The sequence below is a fragment of the Balaenoptera acutorostrata genome, chromosome 15 (assembly GCF_949987535.1).
Source record: "Balaenoptera acutorostrata chromosome 15, mBalAcu1.1, whole genome shotgun sequence".
In the NCBI taxonomy this organism is placed as follows: domain Eukaryota; kingdom Metazoa; phylum Chordata; class Mammalia; order Artiodactyla; family Balaenopteridae; genus Balaenoptera; species Balaenoptera acutorostrata.
Window position 1 is genome coordinate 29109442 of NC_080078.1, and position 19662 is coordinate 29129103.

A 19662-nucleotide genomic window follows, 5' to 3' on the forward strand; every position below is an offset into this window, starting at 1 on the left:
CACATAAAGAAGACATGGATGGTAGGCTGCACCATTATGTTACCTATTGACCTGAAACAATGTCCATAATACATGGCCAAGTTATTAAAAAAAAAAAAAAAAAAGCAAGTTACAGTGTAATATAAATTGTATGATTCCCATTTGAAGGATGAGGGAGAGAAAGAGGAAGAGGACTGGGCTTCCATAAGCCTGTCTTCTCAATTATTTGCATCATCTACCATCAGGTGGGCAGACGTAAGCATCCTTGAAAATTCAGGCAAACTCATCTAGAGCAAGGATAATGAGGGCTGGGGTTAAGGCTGGGATCCTCCTCCTCAGCGTGACAGCACCAGCGTACAAGGCTCTCTCCCACTCCTTGCTGTGCCAGGGGTGCTGAGACCAGTGACTCAAATCAGCGCAGGGCTCTCAATTAGTCCTCCGTGCTTTGGCCTAGAGCACCCTCTCTCTGTGCTAGGTAAATGGAACGAAAGTAAATTGCAGCCCAGAGATAACGAGCCAAAAAGATCTCTGAGAAAGGTGGCATCCACCTAGAAGAAACTAAAATTGGTTTTAGTTTTATCTCAGAAACCCTACAAAGATAAATTCCAGATGGATCAAAGGCTTAACTGTACACATTAAAAATCTTGTAAGAAAATGTAAAAGACCACATGCATACTCTAACATTGAGGAAGATCTTAAAACACTGAAAACACAGAAACTGGTAGGTTGGTATATGGAATCAGTAAAAAGACATTTAACCATGTAAAAAATTTTAAATGTAGTATTGTAACAGATACTATTACCTGTGCCTACAAAGATAATGGACAGATTTGAAAAAAAATATTTGCAACGCAGAAAACAGATGAAAGGTTAATTAATTACTACAATATACAAAGAGCTCTCACAAAATGACAAGGGGACAAATAATCTAACAAGAAATTGGACAAACAGTATGAAGCAGCTTTGCACAAGAGAGCAAAGCCAAATAGCTCACAAATATTAAAAAAAAAAACTGAAATTCACTAGCAATCAACATGCAAATTAAAATGACAGTGAGCCACCACTTTTCAACCATCAGACTGACAAAACTTCAAAACAACACTCAAAACTATTATTAGGAAGTAAGAAAAGGGTAGTTTCATGCACGGCCAGTAGAAATTTTTAGAAAGACACCTGACCACAACTATTAAAAATAAACACATTCTCTTTGGCCCAGCAACCCAACCTGGAAACCTCTGCCAAACAAAATCCTTAGTACGTAAGAAAACATGCTCAAGGATGTCTGTTGTTTCACTGTCCATAGTAGTAAAAATTGGAAACAAAGTCAGTATTACTTCATAGGCAATTGTTGGTATATCTGCATCATGCAATATAATGCAGCCTTTTAAAAAGAATTTTTAGAACTCTAGCTTGGAAAGGTTTTGACAGGGTAGTGCCAAGAGAGAAAATACAGATGCAGAACATTATATATAATTCAATTTTTGTAAGACAATGGCAATAAAACCTGCGTGCGTGTGTGTGTATACACATGTATTTTAATTGTAAAAGATTAAATGAATGTGGAGAAACATACAGAACAAATGATTCTTGATCATTAACATAAGTTACCCAGAGGGAGGGAGAAGAGGATATGGTAGAGAAAGAAGAGGGGGAAAAAAACAGTTGACAAAGAACCAGAAAAAATGCAAGCTTGGTAACAGTGAAAACTCACAAGGCAGTAGTTTTCAAGATACTATCGGTGTGTGTAAAGCAACTATACTCCAATAAAAATTAATTAAAAAAAAAAGATACTGTTCGTGTGAAGGCCTGAGGATGGCAGACAGGCATGTAAAAAGAAGTCAAATGAATGTTCTACCAGAGGAACCAGAAATTAGAAAAATAACCAACTTTTAAATGGGTTAAATCATCATTTCTGACCATTTTTTAAAGTTACTAATATAAACACAGTAACTGTCTTCTCTGGGGTAGACAGACCCTCCAGCTCTGGTCTAGACACAAACACCACTTGCGATTCTTTTGGCAGATGAGGAGGAGCTTCAAAGTCAGGAACAGGAGATGGCAGCTGAGAAGGAATCAGTTGAAGAAGCCGGTAAATCAAAAGGGAAAAAGAGGATGGAGAAAAGCAAGAGCCCCTCAATGCAGAAGGGGTGAGGAAATGGTTAACGTGTATCAAGTCAGTGGCCAAGGTGGTCCAGTGGTTAAGACTCCGAGCTTCCACTGCAGGGGGCACAGGTTCAATCCCTGGTTGGGGAACTAAGATCCCACATGCTGCGCAGGGCGGTCAAACAAACAAACAAAAAAAATCAAAGTCAGTGGCCAAGGGATCTTCAAGTTTGGTTGGAGTCCATAGCCTGGGAGAAAGAAAACTCCACACCGAAAACTTCCTTTAAACAAACAACAGAGTCACAGATGTAGAACACAAACTTATGGTTACGGGTGGTGGGGAGGGAGATTGGGATTGACATACACACTACCATATATAAAACAGATAACTAATAAGGACCTACTGTATAGCATACGGAACTCTATTCAATACTCTGTAATGATGTATATGGGAAAAGAATCTAAAAAACAGTGGATATATCTATATGTGTAACTGATTCACTTTGCTGTACAGCAGAAACTAACACAACATTGTAAATCATCCACACTCCAATTAAAAAAAACAAAAACAAAAACAAATAAGATGCAGGCAACTCTGCAGTACAGATGTACCTTTGAAAAAGCAAAGGCCACTCAGAATAAAATTTACAGCCCGTTACTAGAGCCAAAAAAATAAAAATAAATAAAACAAACAAAATTTAAAACAATATACATTTGTTCTGATTTCTGGCCATCTCTTAGAGCCAGAGCATTTATGCCTCATCCCCCGCGTCAGCCAATCTTACCAAGCCTCAGTCCTAAGCCTTCCCTCCCTTCTCCCAATACCACCACCTCCACTCAGCTTCCCTGCCTACTGCACAGAGCCACGGCCTCTGGCTGCAACCCCAGGTCCCACCTCACCTGCCCATGCCCCTGGCATGCTGATCAGCAGCTACCCTCCTGAAATGCAAATCTGACAATGTCATCATCTTTCTTTCCACAGTTTGCTATGGGTATATGGTACATGACATGATTTTAGGGGGACCATAAATGAACATTTTTGGTTAATCATTTTACTATGTCAAGAAAAAAATAGAAGCAGCCATCAATCTTTGATTTCACTGACGGCTTATGACAAGACCAGAGTAGACAAGGCCTTGAAATTCCACCTCAAGCCAATCTCTGGCTCAGATGGTATACGGAAATGGCAAAAATTGTGAAAAGAGTATACGAATAGCCATAGTTTAAGAAATAATACCCTAGTGGATAAAGTTCAAACACTTCCCCATGACAGCAAGCCAAGAATCTACCGACCTTCCAGCCCAGCTCCCAACACATACAACACATCATCCATGATTCCACTCCTTTCTCACACACCCCTGCGTCTTCACATTTGCTACTCCTGCTGCCTGGAAGTCCCATCCTGCCCATTTGACCACTAAAGACCCTGTACTCGCCTCTCACGTCTATACTATGTAATTATTACCACAGGCCACCATGACTGTCTGCAATTTACATGTCCATCGCCCAGGCTCAGTTCTGAGTTCCTTGAGAAGAGCAACCATCTCGTCCAGTTTGCAGCCCCAATGCCAACCCAGTGACCTATAAACAAGCATCTGCTAAATGAAGCAATTAATGAGCAATCATTCCGGCCTTTAGTTTCCAAATTAGTCAAAACACTGGTATGTCTAGTCATAGGAAGAAAATGTATTGCATTGCGCTTACTAAGTTCTCACTGGGTGTGTCAAGCAAATAATATTACATCTAATCCTCACTTCAACCCTAGGAAGTGGGTACCACGATCATCATCTAATTTTACAGATCGTGCAAGAGAGGCCTAGAGAAGCTGAGCAAGTCCTAAATTACGCAGCTGGTAACTGGTGATCTGTGGACTGAGTGGGCATGAAGATAAGTACGCCTGACTCCAAAGCTCATACTTCATGCTCAAGGCCTCTCTCCACACCAGGATAGGGGTGATGTTGATGACGACCGTGCTTAAGTATGATTTCCTGTGGGCCTAGCACTGCTCTCAGCAACTATCAATATAAACAATATAAAGATTAAAATTCACATGGAAATGTGCTCAGATTTGCTAAATGCCCTAGGGCTCCCCATTTGCTAAAAATTATCTTTTTCAAAAAGAAATCAGGGCTTCCCTGGTGGCGCAGTGGTTGAGAATCTGCCTGCTAATGCAGGGGACACGGGTTCGAGCCCTGGTCTGGGAAGATCCCACATGCCACGGAGCGGCTGGGCCCGTGGGCCACAACTACTGAGCCTGCGCGTCTGGAGCCTGTGCCCCGCAACGGGAGGGGCCGCGATAGTGAAAGGCCCGCGCACCGCGATAAAGAGCGGTCCCCGCACCGCGATGAAGAGTGGCCCCCACTTGCCGCAACTAGAGAAAGCCCTCGCACGAACCGAAGACCCAACACAGCCAAAAATAAATAAATAAATAAATAAAGTAGCTATACAATTAAAAAAAAAAAAAAAAAAGAAATCAATTCATTTGATCAATAAAGTAAAATGAAAGAATATGCAGTGTGGAATTATCTACCACAGAGCCTCAAAGTGGAAATCAAGTGCACAGGGCTGGGGAGATGAGAAACCCAATTAATGAACCCCAGGGATTTTGCCAGGATGAGAAGGATGAGCACATCCAGTGAACACCTCAAACCACTAAGAGGCTGGTAAGAAACCTGTGACAAACTGAAGGTTAAAAAATCACGTGATGAACATCCAGAGACATGTAAAAGAGGAAAAGGAATGTCTGAAAAAGCCATTCAGTTTCATAAGCGTCCAGAGGAATACACAGGACAGTTTTCAACTGTGCTAAGAAACAACATTAGGGAACAGCAAAGAGCAGCTGTTTGTTGTCTAGCTTCCTAAAAAGTTCAAAACCGGGGCTTCCCTGGTGGCGCAGTGGTTGAGAATCTGCCTGCCAATGCAGGGCACACGGGTTCGAGCCCTGGTCTGGGGGGATCCCACATGCCGCGGAGCAACTGGGCCCGTGGGCCGCAATTACTGAGCCTGCGCATCTGGAGCCTGTGCTCCGCAACAAGAGAGGCCGCGACAGTGAGAGGCCCGCGCACCACGATGAAGAGTGGCCCCGCTCGCCGCAACTAGAGAAAGCCCTCGCACAGAAACGAAGACCCAACACAGCCAAAAATAAATAAATAAATAAATAAATTTATTAAAAAAAAAAAAAAAAGTTCAAAACCGTTCTGAATTCCTTAACAGGTAAAGAAAAATCACCAAAACAAAGCTCTCCTCCCTGGCATGTTTTGGAAGGAGAAGAAAATTCTCCTCTCCGATTTCTTCTGACATAGTCACCTGAACGAGTAACAAAAATTTACAATTTCTAAATGAGGCAAATACCCAAAGCCAACTCACTGCCACCCATAACGGCAGAGTGTCAAGACACTTCACACAAAATTATAATGGCAGTAACACAAGTGTCAAGACACTTCACACAAAATTATAATGGCAGTAACAACAGCTAACAATTTCTAGAAACTTACTAGCTACCAGGCACTGTTCTAAGGGCTGCATATGAGCTAACTCACAACTCTATGAAGTGAATACTATCGCTACTCTCCCCATGTACATACAAGGACACTGAGGCACAAGCAAGTCAGAAACCTGCCCACAGTCCAACACGACCCGGAACTGGCCACACCAGGATTCAGACTCTGAGCTCCAAACCCCACGCTCGCCCTGCTGCCCCCCAGTTTGGGTTGCTCTTTCCAATTCAATGGGAAAACTTAGCATGCTCTGTAATTCCACACGGGAAGAAGCAGCGTCTTCTGGTGGAGCACCAGCATATCTAGAGGTAACTTCCAGGGCCTGCTGAGTTCTTGGGCCATTCTTCCTAGAAGGCACACTATTCAAAAGATACAAGACAGCCTCCCCACAGGCCAGTCTGACTGACAGAACGAGGAATAATTTTAACGAAGCACAAGAATGGGTCATCCTTAGGGGAAAACAGAGCAGGGGAACAAGGCCAACAGAATGGGACGAGGAGCCCGTGCGTTATGACCGCCACCACTTCCGCCAGTTTCCGAGGACAAAATCTGATGGGAAAAAACAAGTGCTGCCTGTCATTTCCCTTCCTGTCAATGTTGTTTTATACTTCATGTGAGGACTGTTGCATCTTGCGGTGTAATCTCACGAGACCAAACAAATGTCTCAGGCACGCAAGCACTCACACACTCGGGCAGGCACACTCACACACAAGCATACTCACATTTGGGATTTTCACAGAACAATACTGTATATCATGTAGGCCCCCACACCCAACAGCTGCGGTCCAGCCCACTTTTTCTTTCCTCAACTTCTGTTGTCCACAGACACCTCGGCCACTTTTGTCACTCATGAGGATATTTCTATTATTTACTTGTCTTGAGTCCGACTCACTTTTTCGACTTGTATAAACCTGTTTTAAAAGGAAAAACTCTATCGCTATTGCAAATGCAAAGCCAGCACTGTGGGCCCTCAACAGAGTAGCCCTAAAAGTAAATGTCATCCAAATAAAGTATAAAATCCTGTCTCTGCTGCTGTCAGGGGAGGACTGTGCTTGAAACCTGTACGCTCTGTTTACAGAGAGGCGGGGGGTGTTCGAGATACTGTTTTCAACTGTATGATACTACTATTCTGGTATGTCAAAAAATGATCAAATATTGGCAATTTCATTTAATTCAGCTTAATATTAATAGCAAACCAAGTCTTTCCCCCAATATCACTGCAATTTAAAAGGAACTGAAAAGAGAATAACTGAGCTACTGGGCAATTGAAAGGAATGTAATGCTGTGATATTTAACACTTAAAATAATGTTAAGTACCTGCAATGATACAAATCTCTCATTTGGGGAAACTCCGTGCTAGGAAAACAAAAAGGGATGTGGTAGAGAGTGAGGACCAAGCTGGGAAAATACGCAGTCTGTGCTCCAGCCCCATTCCACTGCCTACAGGTATTTTCAAACCACACAGAACTGTCATGGGAAAGATTATGATATGGCAGTGACAGGGACAACTGCTGTGCATTCTGCCTCCCTATATTCACTCCACCTTCCTAACAGCACCCAGATTTCATTCTGAAGGGTTATGTCTTCCTTACTGGATACTGTCTTGGGGGGACGATGATGAACCCAAGCAGACATCTTCGCACTATGTAAGTCAACAGGGTCCCAAGAAGCTCCATCAGCCAATCCTTCTGCTGGTGGCCAGGAGGCGGCCACGTGACCTGAGACTGGTCACTCAGGTGCCTCCTCCCTGGAATGCCAACCTTGGGCAGAATGAGAGCGAGTCAGGAAACAGCTGGTGTCCACTCCTGCAGCAGGGCCTTAACTGGACCATTCCTGCTAGGAGACCATTTCACGGACCCTGTTTCCAGGTTAGGAGACTTCCAAAGCTGCTTTGACTCCTTCCTGTTTCCAAACCTGACCTGTCATCAATTCCATGAGCTCACAATATCCTCAACTGGAGTAAATTTCTGTTGCCTGTTACCAAAGAGTCCTGGCAGATACACCAGTGTACCATCCTTTCCAAGGTTCCTACTGATATTCATCCAACCAGCGAGACTCACCAGCTGCAACCAGAAGCCAACCCCTCGCAGTCCTGCCTAGAACTTTTCCTAAGATGGTAAATTTAAAATGGCATCCAGATTAGAAATGAAAAAGGAGAAGTAACAACTGATACCACAGAAATACAAAGGATCATGAGAAATTACTACAAGCAACTCTATGCCAATAAAATGGACAACCTGGAATGGACAAATTCTTAGAGAAGCACAACCGTCCGAGACCAAACCAGGAAGAAGTAGAAAATATAAACAGACCAATCACAAGCACTGAAATTGAGACTGTGATTAAAAATCTTCCAACAAACAAAAGCCCAGGACCAGATGGCTTCACCAGCGAATTCTATCAAACATTTACAGAAGAGCTAACACCTATCCTTCTCAAATACAGCAGAGGGAGGAACACTCCCAAACTCATTCTATGAGGCCACCATCACCCTGATACCAAAACCACACAAGGATGTCACAAAGAAAGAAAACTACAGGCCAATATCACTGATTAACATAGCTGCAAAAATCTTCAACAAAATACTAGCAAACAGAATCCAACAGCACATTAAAAGGATCATACACCCTGATCAAGTGGGGTTTATCCCAGGAATACAAGGATCCTTCAACATATGCAAATCAATCAAAGTGAAAAACCATATTAATAAATTGAAGGAGAAAAACCATATGATCATCTCAATAGATGCAGAGAAAGCTTTCGACAAAATTCAACACCAATTTATGATGGGTAGGCATAGAAAGTAGGCATAGAGGGAACTTACCTCAACATAATAAAGACCATATATGACAAACCCACAGCCAACATCATTCTCAATGGTGAAAAACTGAAACCAGTTCCTCTAAGATCAGGAACAAGACAAGGTTGTCCACTCTCACCACTATTATTCAACATAGTTTTGGAAGTTTTAGCCACAGCAATCAGAGAAGAAAAAGAAATAAAAGGAATCCAAATCGGAAAAGAAGAAGTAAAGCTGTCACTGTTTGCAGATGACATGATACTATACATAGAGAATCCTAAAGATGCTACCAGAAAACTACTAGAGCTAATCAATGAATTTGGTAAAGTAGCAGGATACAAAATTAATGCACAGAAATCTCTTGCATTCCTATATACTAATGATGAAACCCAACATATATATGGAATCTAAAAAAATAAATAAATAAAAAATAAAAATAAAAGGTTCTGAAGAACCTAGGGGCAGGACAGGAATAAAGACGCAGTCGTAGAGAATGGACTTGAGGACATGGGGAGGGGGAAGGGTAAGCTGGGACGAAGTGAGAGAGTGGCATGGACATATATACACTACCAAATGTAAAATAGCTAGCTAGTGGGAAGCAGCCACATAGCACAGGGAGATCAGCTCGGTGCTTTGTGACCACTTAGAGGAGTGGGATAGGGAGGGTGGGAGGGAGATGCAAGAGGGAGGGGATATGGGGATATATGTATATGTATAGCTGGTTCACTTTGTTATAAAGCAGAAACTAACACACCATTGTAAAGGAATTATACTCCAATAAAGATGTTAAAAAAAAAAAAAAAAAGAAAAAAACAGGATATAACTCAGGAACAGCCAGATGGAAGAAAGGTATGGGAAAAGAGCACAGAGCTTCCAGGCCCTCTCCCAGCACACCACTCTCCTCGCACTTCCAAGTATTCACCGACCCAGATGCTCTCTGAACCCCGTCCTCTTGGGTTTTTATGGAGGCTTCATTATATAGGCTTGACTGATTAAATCATTGACCATTGGCAACTGAACTCCATCTCCAGCCCCTCTCCCCTCCCTAGAGGTGGTGAGATGGGACTGAAAGTTCCAGCCCTCTAATAACGTGGTTGGTTCTCCTGGCAACCAGCCTCCAACTTCTGGTGCTTTCCAGAAATCACTACATTAACATAACAAAAGACACCTTTCTGGCTATCACCACTTTGGAAATTCCTGGGGTTTTAGGAGCTCAGTACCAGGAATGGGGCAAAGAACAATCATGTGTATTTCTTATTATAAATCACAGTATCACAGTAGACCTAATTCTTGGGCTTAGAAAAGTTAGTGATGCAGCTGGAAAGGGGAAGCGCCAGATTCAGGCCTTGAGAGCCCATGAACCTTCGCACCAGCCTGCCCAGGGCATCCGACAGCCCCCTGGACATGGCCCTCGGCGTCGCATGTTGTGATCACTGCCTCACTGGACTATGTTCCCAGGTGGACACGAAGCCACCTGAGGGGTAGAAATCTGTCTGAAGTATTTGGAAAGCCCCAGTGTCTGTGACACCAAGTCGGCGTTCAGTAACTAACTGCTGAACAAATGAGTAATCCAATAAGTACTTACTAAGCACTTACTATGTGTCAGGCGCTGTGGACGTAGTGTGGGCAAAACAGGCTTCTCTCCAGCTGGTCATCCAGTTGAGCAGACAGATGTAATCGATTCATCACACAGACGTGTAGTAATGAGAAACAGAGGTTTATAGACTCTAACAGTACAGAGCAGGGGTCAGCAAAATACAGCCTGAGGCCAAATCCAGGCCTTAACAGAAAGAGTTTGCCAGTCCATGGTACAGAGCAAGGAAAACAGGTCCAGATGGCCAGGGCTGGAGAGGAGTGTGGAGGATTCGTATCAGGGGTCTGGAAGGTTTCCCTGAAAAATTACTGAAAGGCTTTAAGAACAAAAAACAAAAAACAGAAAGGCCAGGGCAGGGTGGCAGGAGCAGAGAGCCAGGGGAGAGGTATGGGGCCCTCCAGGCTGCTAAGGATGTGGGCCTTTTTCCCAAAGCAAAGGGAAGCCAGTGGAAGGTTTTCCATGGGGGAGTGACCGGTGGGAATCCGCGCTCTGCAGAACCCTCTCAATGCACAGGAGGCAGGCCAAGAAGGAAGCCGGTGGCGGGTCCACGGCAACTGTCCTGGGAGCCACGTGGTGACTGGGACAGGGCAACGGCCGGAGAGCTGGAGAGAAGCGAATGGATTTGAGATCCATTCCGGTGCCAGGCCATTTGTCAGGGGTGAGGAGAGAGGTGACTTATCTTCCTTTTCAGACTTCACGACAGTTGTTTTAAAATATTCACTGACTTTCCCTCCTGAGGTTAAACTTTCTCACAGAACAATGACACCGATGTGACCTTTCCTACGTGAAGGTGGTGCCACCCTTAGCCAAACGCATTGCAAGATGAGACCAAGACTCTGATATTGAGAAGGAACCCTCTAGGGGGGAGAACACAAAAAAATGTTTTAAACCCAGCTTCCAAACCGATATAATCGCTAAAGGTGACATAACAGAGAAAGAATAGACTTTGGAGCCCAAGAAGCTAGGGTCCAACCTCCAACTCTAACATCCCCGAGATGACTCACCTAGGCTGTCTTACTTGCCCTCTCTGAGCCTCTGTTTTCTTATCTGTAAAGAACTACACCGCTGCTCCTCCTGAGGCTGCACTGAGGCTAAGAGGCGACACGAACAAAGGGCAGCTGGAACAGTGAGAGACAGTAACTATCATTATCGTTATTAAGCAGGATACTCCTTTTAGCCGGACACCAGTTACCATGGAAGGAATTAACTTTGTTAATTCTACTGTAAAACACAACAGTTTACATAATAAAAGTTGTAATAGTAAGCTCTATTATATAACAACACGTTAACCTAACATTCAGAAATGGGTTCTCTCTCTCAGGAAATGAAAAGAATAATTATGAAGAAAAGTGATAAAGAACTCCTGACTACATACACCCACACACCCACACACCCATACACACACATGCACGCACACACTCGCACACACACACCTCCTGGTTCAGGAGATCTAGGATGGGGTACAGAATTGCATTATTAATTAATAAGCCTCTCATTCTCATGCAGGTGGACCTTGGATTCCAAAATGAGAACCCCTGTGCTGACGGAGGCCAGGCCCCATAGTAAGCCCTCAGGAAGAACTGAAGCAAAAATTCAGTTTAATGATCTAATGCCACAAACATACAGAGAACCTAATGTGTGACGGGCACAGAATGTCTGTGCAAAACACTGAGAAAGAAAAAAATGGAGAAGCTGCCCCTCTGCCCTCCAAGCCCACAACCTCTTTAAACACTTGACCAGGGACTTCCCTGGTGGTGCAGTAGTTAAGAATCTGCCTTCCAATGCAGGGGACTCGGGTTCGATCCCTGGTCGGATAAATAAGATCCCACATGCCACGGGGCAACTAAACTCACGTGCTGCAATTACTGAGCCCGCGCACCCTAGAGCCCGTGCGCCACAACTAGGGAGCCTGTGTGCCACAACTACTGAACCCATGCACCCTGGAGCCCACACACCACAACGAAGAGCTCACCCGCCACAACAAAAGATCCCACATGCCGCAATGAAGATCCCATGTGCCGCAACAAAGATCCCACATGCTGCAACTAAGACCCGAGGCAGCCAAATAAATAAATAAATAAACATTTAAAAGTAAAAAAACACTTGACCGTGTGTAGTACAAAGCCACACACACACTCAACCAGACAACGAATCTCCGTGAGCACCTTCTAGATGCTTCTAGGCACTGGGGATACACCCGTGAACATGACAGCCAAACATCCCTGCCCACTGTTATGGTACGGGCGACAGAAAGAAACAAAATTAAAAAGCGTAATGGACAGTTGTTAGTTGGTGTTATGGAGAAAAACTGAGAAAGAAGCAGCAGAGAGTGTAAGGGTGGGGAGAACTGTAAATCTGCACCGGTTTCAAATAGTCCCCATAGCTCGATTAAAATGTAGCACTACACCCACTGCTCATGGCTGGTAAAGTGTCACAAAGAGAAAGGTTCTGGAAGGACAGAGAAGGGAACTGGCTGGGCTGGGTGGGTCAGGGTCAGAGGGTGGGGAACACTCGCCGTATCCAGGATGAGGTGAATGCTGAGCAAGTGAGTTCCCTTCCCTCCCCTTCCTTTGCGGGAATGTTCCTCCTGCCCCTCCAAGGCTGCAGAGCATGAATTAGCCCTGAACGACTTCACTGGGCATTTCCAGCAAATGCCTGTGTCTCCTACCTTTGCCAAAACATTTGCTTCTCCTCCTAGGCGGTGTTATAAGCTTATGCAGTCATGTCAGGTCATGAAGGGTCATGAAGGTCAATGGCCATTTTTAAGACTTTTTTTTTTTTAATTATAGAAGGGACACATGATCACAGTATAAAACATGAAAAAAATATCAGAAAGTATAAAGATTCCCAAGTCTTAACCTCAACATGACCTCTATTCACATTTCGGTATGTTTTTTTGCCAGAGTTGTTGTTTCCCATGGCGAGGATCACTCTGAATCCATGTTAACTCTGTATCCTGCTCTTCTTACTTTTACTAAATATATTATTTTTAAATCACTACATTTGCATTTTTCTGCTTAAAACAAATTCTGTATGGACATCAACGTAATGGCTATGTAACGTTCCATTCTACCGATGCACTGTAGTTTATTCACCATTTCCCAATTGTTGAGCATTCAGATTTCTGAGTTTTCATCATTATTAAATTACCATGAAAATAACTTCATGCGGAAAGTCATTTCAAGGAATTCACTCAGAGTACGTTCCTAGAAGGAGAATGACAGGAAGCTGGAAATACTTTAGACAAGCAGTCACAGCACAGATGATCTACAGATCCCCCAAATGCAATCACTGCCCCACCTGGCTGCAGCGGCAGACTACAGAAGCTGGTCAATCTCTGGCCACTTTTTTGGTCTTTGAAGGTAAAGGGTTTCAGAAGCTACATATTTACCTGCTGTCGGAATCCGAGGCGATCTCCTTTCTCCCTCCAAAGCGGATCTGGCACTGCACAGAAAAAGAAGCTGCTGAGATCAGCTGTTGGGATGGGACATACAAAACCTCCCCCACAGGCCTTCAGGGTCGCGGGGGACACAAGGCCAGGAACTCTGGGTGCCAAGTCAGGGTGTCCCCATGCCCTGGGTGTCAGCCCAAGACTTAAGATGGCGGGCACCCCAGCCTTCCAGCCGCCACTTGAAGGAAGCCCTTATCTCCAGCTCGTAGAGAAGTGAGCCTTGTGCAAAGACAACGCTGAGAGGAAAACAGAAGCACACGGCCTCCTGCAGATTCTCTAGGAAGCTTCTTCTATCTGTCAGCAGCTGACTGTCAATAACACAGAGCTCTTAACAGGCAGTAATCAAAACTTCCAAAAATCTGTGATGATGGGTCCCTTCTGACAGGGCCCAAAGTTGTTATGGCTGGCTGTAAAGTTATGACAGCATAAATCAAGCTTCAGGCAAGTCATCTGGTTGTGCTGAACCACAATTCACCCAGGGAGGGTGGAAACAAAAGCAAACTGCTCTTTTTTTTTTTTTTTTAACTGTGCTGAAATATAGACAACATAAAATTTACCGTTTTAACCATTTTTAGTTATGCAATTCAATTCACTTCACAATATTGTGCAACCATCACCCCTCTCCACTACTCTTTCCAAAGTGTAGAATCTCCACTGTGGGTAGCACGTTTGCAAGATTCCTGAATTTATTATCGTGTGTGTGTGTGTATAGACATTTAAATGACACTTTTGTCAAAACTTATGGAACTGCACACTTAAAACTGGTATATTTTATTGTATGCAAATTATACCACAATAAAGTTGATTTTTAAAAGGCATATATACAACACTTTCACCCCTCAAAATAATAATAGCAGCTCTAGGCAGAAGATCCAAGTTATTTCTGTTTAACTGCTACATTTGACGTGGCTTGACTTAACTCTTCATCTTCTTTTACTTTCCATTTCTGGAGCAAAGAAAGAAGAAACTAATAATGTGGGTTGTGCATTTATTGTGGAACAGGCGCTGGTCATGGCCCTTTACCCACTTTAATAAATGCAATTCCATCAACAGCCCTATAGAGATCGGTAACCCAATTAAAGAGAAGGACGCTCAGAGAGGCTGGATGAGTTGCCCCAGCACACACAGCTGTGAAGAGATGAAGCTGGCCTTCAACCTCAGCTACACCTGAGTCTGTGTCCTTCCCACCATACCTGGACGCCTCGAGGCTTGCGCAGATGCTAAATTCTCTGGACTCACGTCGACACTTAACAGACACTTCCATTAAAGTACATATTTATCTCCCTACATCGTGATTACACGCAGATAATTGCCAGTCGCCCCTTCCAAAATGTGAATTCCTAGGGCTGGATCCTAGCTCTGCTGCTTATTAACTATGACGTCGGCAGCAAGTTATCAGACCTGAGCTTCAGTTCTTCAGTTTCTTCATCTGTAAAATGGCAATATTTACAAGAACTATCTCACGGGGTGGTTGGAAGGATTAGATGTAAAGCACTTAGCAGAGAATCAGGCACGCGATGAATATGCAAGAAATGATGCCTGTCTGGTAGCTGCAAGCAAGCAAACTGATGCCAGCCTCATGTCAAAGCTCGCTTCCACACCCAGCCAAAAGCCAGGCATCAGAAATAGCATCAGCCAAACCAAGCAGAGCCCACCCGCGGGATCCACACGAGCCTGAGCACGGCCTCACTTCTGTTCTTGTGCTCACGGGGTCCTAACTCCAACCACGACTGCAGCACCCTTAGGAGTTGCCCTAAAACACAACTGCTTGGAAATGAGGCTCTGAAACCCACTCAATGCCCTTCTCAAGGGGACATCTGTGAAGGATGGGGCCGGGTCCTCCAGGGGATCTCCAGGATGTCAGGACACAGGAGCTCCTTTGTCCCTACCACTGATCACTATCATTTGCTGGGGAAAACGATTAGCCTCACCGTTCCCAGATACAAAGCGGGAGGAGGTCTGTGTAGATAGAAGGGCAGAAATGACTTCTTCATTGATCATCTGACACTATGACCTGACCGCAAAGTCAAACGTGAGCTTTCTTCTTACCTGTTTCACTGCATCCAGCAGTCGCTCCAGCAGAAATTGTCTTTTCATGTCATTGTTCTGTGATCCTAAAATGCAGTGAGGCTTAATTAGTTTTGTTTGACATTCGCTTTCTATTAAGACTCTCTGACATGCAGTGTACGGCTGTGCCCAACTAGCATCAGCCTTCTCTTTAGTAAAATCAATAACAAGACCAGGTATCAATAATCTACATCATTACAATGAAGTTTGACCACTTTCCTGTTACTGCAACCCAGGAAAGCAGCTAAACTAGTGTTCCCCAAATTTGGATGATGTTACTGGAATGGTCTAACTCAGGGTTTCTCGACCTTGGTGTCACTGACATTTGGACCAGATAATTCTCTGTGGTTGCCCTGTGAATTGTTAAGATGTCTGTCAGCATCCCTGGCCTCTACCCACTAGACACCACTAGCGTGCGCACACACACAGACACACAGACACACACACACACCCTAGCTGTGGCAACAAAAAATGCCTCCAGATACTGCCCCCAGTTGAGAACCAATAGTCTAACTTAAAATGTAAGTTTCCTAGTACGGCAGGCACTGCTTGTTGGCTGACCTCACCATCATCTCCAACATCATTTTTCCATGAAAAAACCTAATTACTCCTGTTCTCAGCCTCTCTTGTAAGGCTGCCCGTAAGAAGTTCTAGCTAATGACATGTAAGCAGAGAGCACTGGGAGGGATCTGGGGAAATTATGCCATCCTTATAAAAGAACAGATGTTAACGGCTTCGCTCCTTCTTCCATCCTTCGTGCCTTAATCGTAAACACATCGGGTGGAGCCAGAGCAGCATCTTGCTACCTTGAGGCAACAAGCCTGCAGCGAAGGCCAAGAGAATCACAGAGACACCAGCCCCGATGTCATTTTGCTGCTGAACCAAAGCTAGAAATCTCATACCTCTCACACAACAAACAGTTCCATTCGTTCAAGCAGTGTACATTGATTGGGCTGTTACTTACAGCCAAAAGCATTCTCAACTGATACACATGGCATACACCAAACTCCCATTTAAGAGGGTGTGGGGCAAGGACACTTCAGAGCCCCAGGCAGACCACTGTCAGAACCACATCTGATGCTCCACAAGAGACCCAGTGACTCCAATCAACAGAGACACAGCTACTTATTATGATGCACCAGACACAGAACACAGTTGTTTCAAAGGAGACCCAAACTTAGAGTTTGTACAAGGGCAGATGCTCCACACTGCAGGCCTTGAATTGCCACTGAGCTGCTTCTCTCTTGGGCAACTCAGCCGGGGCTTCACCAGGGGGTACCAGCAGGGCATCACCTTAGAGATGGTCAGTGATTCATGTAAGTCATGCCAGGGCCACCCGCTTGCTAACAACTGTGACCGTGTGGTGAGCACTTCCTGCATGCCAGGCACAAAACTGAGTCCTCTGAATGCATTGTGCCCTGTAATTTTCACAACCACCCTACCAGCCAGGTATTAGGATCCCTGAATTGCAGATGGGGAAACTGGAGCTCAGAGAAGACAAGCAATTACATGCATTGACCCACTCGGTAATTATTTACCTTCTACTGTGTGCCAGGCAATGTTCTAAGTGCTGGGGACACAGGGGTTAAATGGTATAAAAGAACCGTCTTCTCATGGAGCGAAAATTCTCTCAGGAAGAAACAAATAGCTCCTAAGTAAACTAATAAAGATGATGTTAGAGAGTCATACTAGAAAGAAAAACTAAATGGGGTGATGACAGGGAGGAAGCAAGAGGGCCACGTCAGCCGGGGCAGTCAGGGAAGGCCTCTCTGCACATGTAATATCTGAGCTGAGCCCTTTAGAACAAGAAGGAACAGCTGTGGAAAGATATGGAAGACCAGCATTCCAGGCACAGCAAACGGCCAGGGAAGAGAGGAGAGAACAGCTTGGCTTCTGGTCTTCCAGGACCCAAAGGAAGCCTCTTATGACTTGAGCAAAAAGCAGAAAAGGGGAAGCAAAGACAGGCAGGGGCCAGTAACAAAGGTCTTGTGGGCCATGATAATGGGTTTAGGTTTTGTTCTGTATTTGAATACTAATAGTTGGAACCGTTGGACATCCCTGGTGGTGCAGTGGTTAAGAATCCGCCTGCCGATGCAGGGGACACAGGTTCGAGCCCTGGTCCGGGAAGATCTCACATGCCGCGGAGCAATTAAGCCCGTGCGCTACAACTACTGAGCCTGCGCTCTAGAGCTGCAAGCCACAACTACTGAGCCCGCGTGCCACAGCCACAACTACTGAAGCCTGCACGCCTAGAGTCCGTGTTCTGCAACAAGAGAAGCCACCGCAACGAGAAGCCCGCGCACCGCAATGAAGAGTAGCCCCCACTCACCACAACTAGAGAAAAGCCTGCACACAGCAATGAAGACCCAATGCAGCCAAAAATTAATTAGTTAATTAATTAATTTTTTTAAAAAACACTTAAGAAAAAAATAGGTGGAATGGTGACCCCGACTGGAGATCGTGCCCCTCAAGGGTTGTTAGGACTACCACACGGGCTCCTGCCTCACCCCAGGCCCGGAGGTCAAACCAGTCAGTAGACTCTCCATGGACACACAGGAATACAGCTGACTTCCCAAACTCTGCCACTGTTATTTTTTCTGGAAGAGGTCTTGAGAAAGGATAGCTCACGCATCCTTCCCACCAGACCAGAGGCCATCTTGAAGCGTCACTCAGGACGGCTAGAGACCCCGCCGACCCTAGGCCCTCAACATCGCTCTTTACACCTGTGTCTATCAAATCATCCTGCTCTCCGTTTAGCAGAAGGTCCAGTTTCAGCTCTTCTCTAACACCACAACTGGGAAGTCAGGCTTGCTTTCTTCCTTCTTCCAAGTACTGCACCCAACAACTCTACCTGCCCTTGGGCAATGCCAACTGGAAACTCGACAAGGTTTTCCCCCCTGAAGTGCTTTTGCTATTCTTTCTGATCATGAAAGTAATGCATGTGATAGAACTATCATATAACCCAGCATTTCTGGGTATATACACAAAAGAATTGAAAACAGGGTCTTGAAGAGATATTTGTATGCTTATGTTCACAGCAGCATTATTCTCAGTAGCTAAAATGTGGAAGCAACCCGAGTGTATACTGACAGATGAATGGATAAGCAAAATATGTATGCATATACATACAATAGATATTATTCAGCCTTAAAAAGGAAGGAAACTGCAATATGCTACAACACAGATGAGCCTTAAGGACTTTATGCTAAGTGAAACACACCAGACACAAAGAGATAAATACCACATGATTCCACTTATATGAGGTACTAAGAGCAATCAAAATCATAGAGAAAGAAAGTGTAATGGTGGCTGTCAGAGGGACGGGAGGGGAGAGAATGGGGGTTAGGGTTTAATAGTTACACATCTGCAGTTTAACAGGATGAAAAGAGTCATGGGGATGGATGGTGGGGACGCTGCACAGCAGTGTGAAGGTATTTAACACTACCAAACTGTACACTTAAAAATGGTTAAGGGGGCTTCCCTGGTGGCGCAGTGGTTGAGAATCTGCCTGCTAATGCAGGAGACACGGGTTCGAGCCCTGGTCTGGGAAGATCCCACATGCCACGGAGCAGCTGGGCCCGTGAGCCACAGCTGCTGAGCCTGCGCGTCTGGAGCCTGTGCCCCGCAACGGGAGGGGCCGCGATAGTGAAAGGCCCGCGCACCGCGATAGTGAAAGGCCCGCGCACCGCGATGAAGAGCGGTCCCCGCACCACGATGAAGAGTGGCCCCCACTTGCCGCAACTAGAGAAAGCCCTCGCACGAACCGAAGACCCAGCACAGCCAAAAATAAATAAATAAATAAATAAATAAAATTAAAAAAAAAAAAAATGGTTAAGGGCTTTCCTGGTGGCGCAGTGGTTGAGAATCTGCCTGCCAATGCAGGGGACACGGGTTCGAGCCCTGGTCTGGGAAGATCCCACATGCCGCGGAGCAACTAGGCCCGTGAGCCACAACTACTGAGCCTGCGCGTCTGGAGCCTGTGCTCCGCAACAAGAGAGGCCGCAATAGTGAGAGGCCCGCGCACCGCGATGAAGAGTGGCCCCCGCTCGCCGCAACTAGAGAAAGCCCTCGCACAGAAATGAAGACCCAACACAGTCAAAAATTAATTAATTAATTAATTTTTTAAAAAAATGGTTAAGCTGGCAAACTCTGTTATGTGTATTTTACCACA

General features: G+C 44.9%; 1 protein-coding gene across 8 annotated transcripts in view; it reads right to left on the reverse strand.

Annotated features, from left to right (window-relative positions):
* The window catches only part of SNX29 (sorting nexin 29), a 559610-nt gene that overhangs the window by 523957 nt on the left and 15991 nt on the right, over positions 1-19662 (reverse strand). For 7 of the 8 annotated variants that reach the window (XR_003623948.2, XR_003623947.2, XR_009005356.1 and 4 more), the window contains 2 exons: positions 15474-15538; positions 13365-13417 (listed from right to left, as the gene is read on the reverse strand). Coding sequence is in view for 4 of the 8 variants with exons in the window: in XM_057528881.1 (XP_057384864.1) it covers positions 13365-13417; positions 15474-15538 (118 nt within the window). In the remaining 4 variants the exon portion in view is untranslated. Of the gene's footprint in view, positions 1-3577; positions 3631-13364; positions 13418-15473; positions 15539-19662 lie in introns of those variants that run through there. The other variant, XM_057528883.1, reaches the window with a different exon arrangement.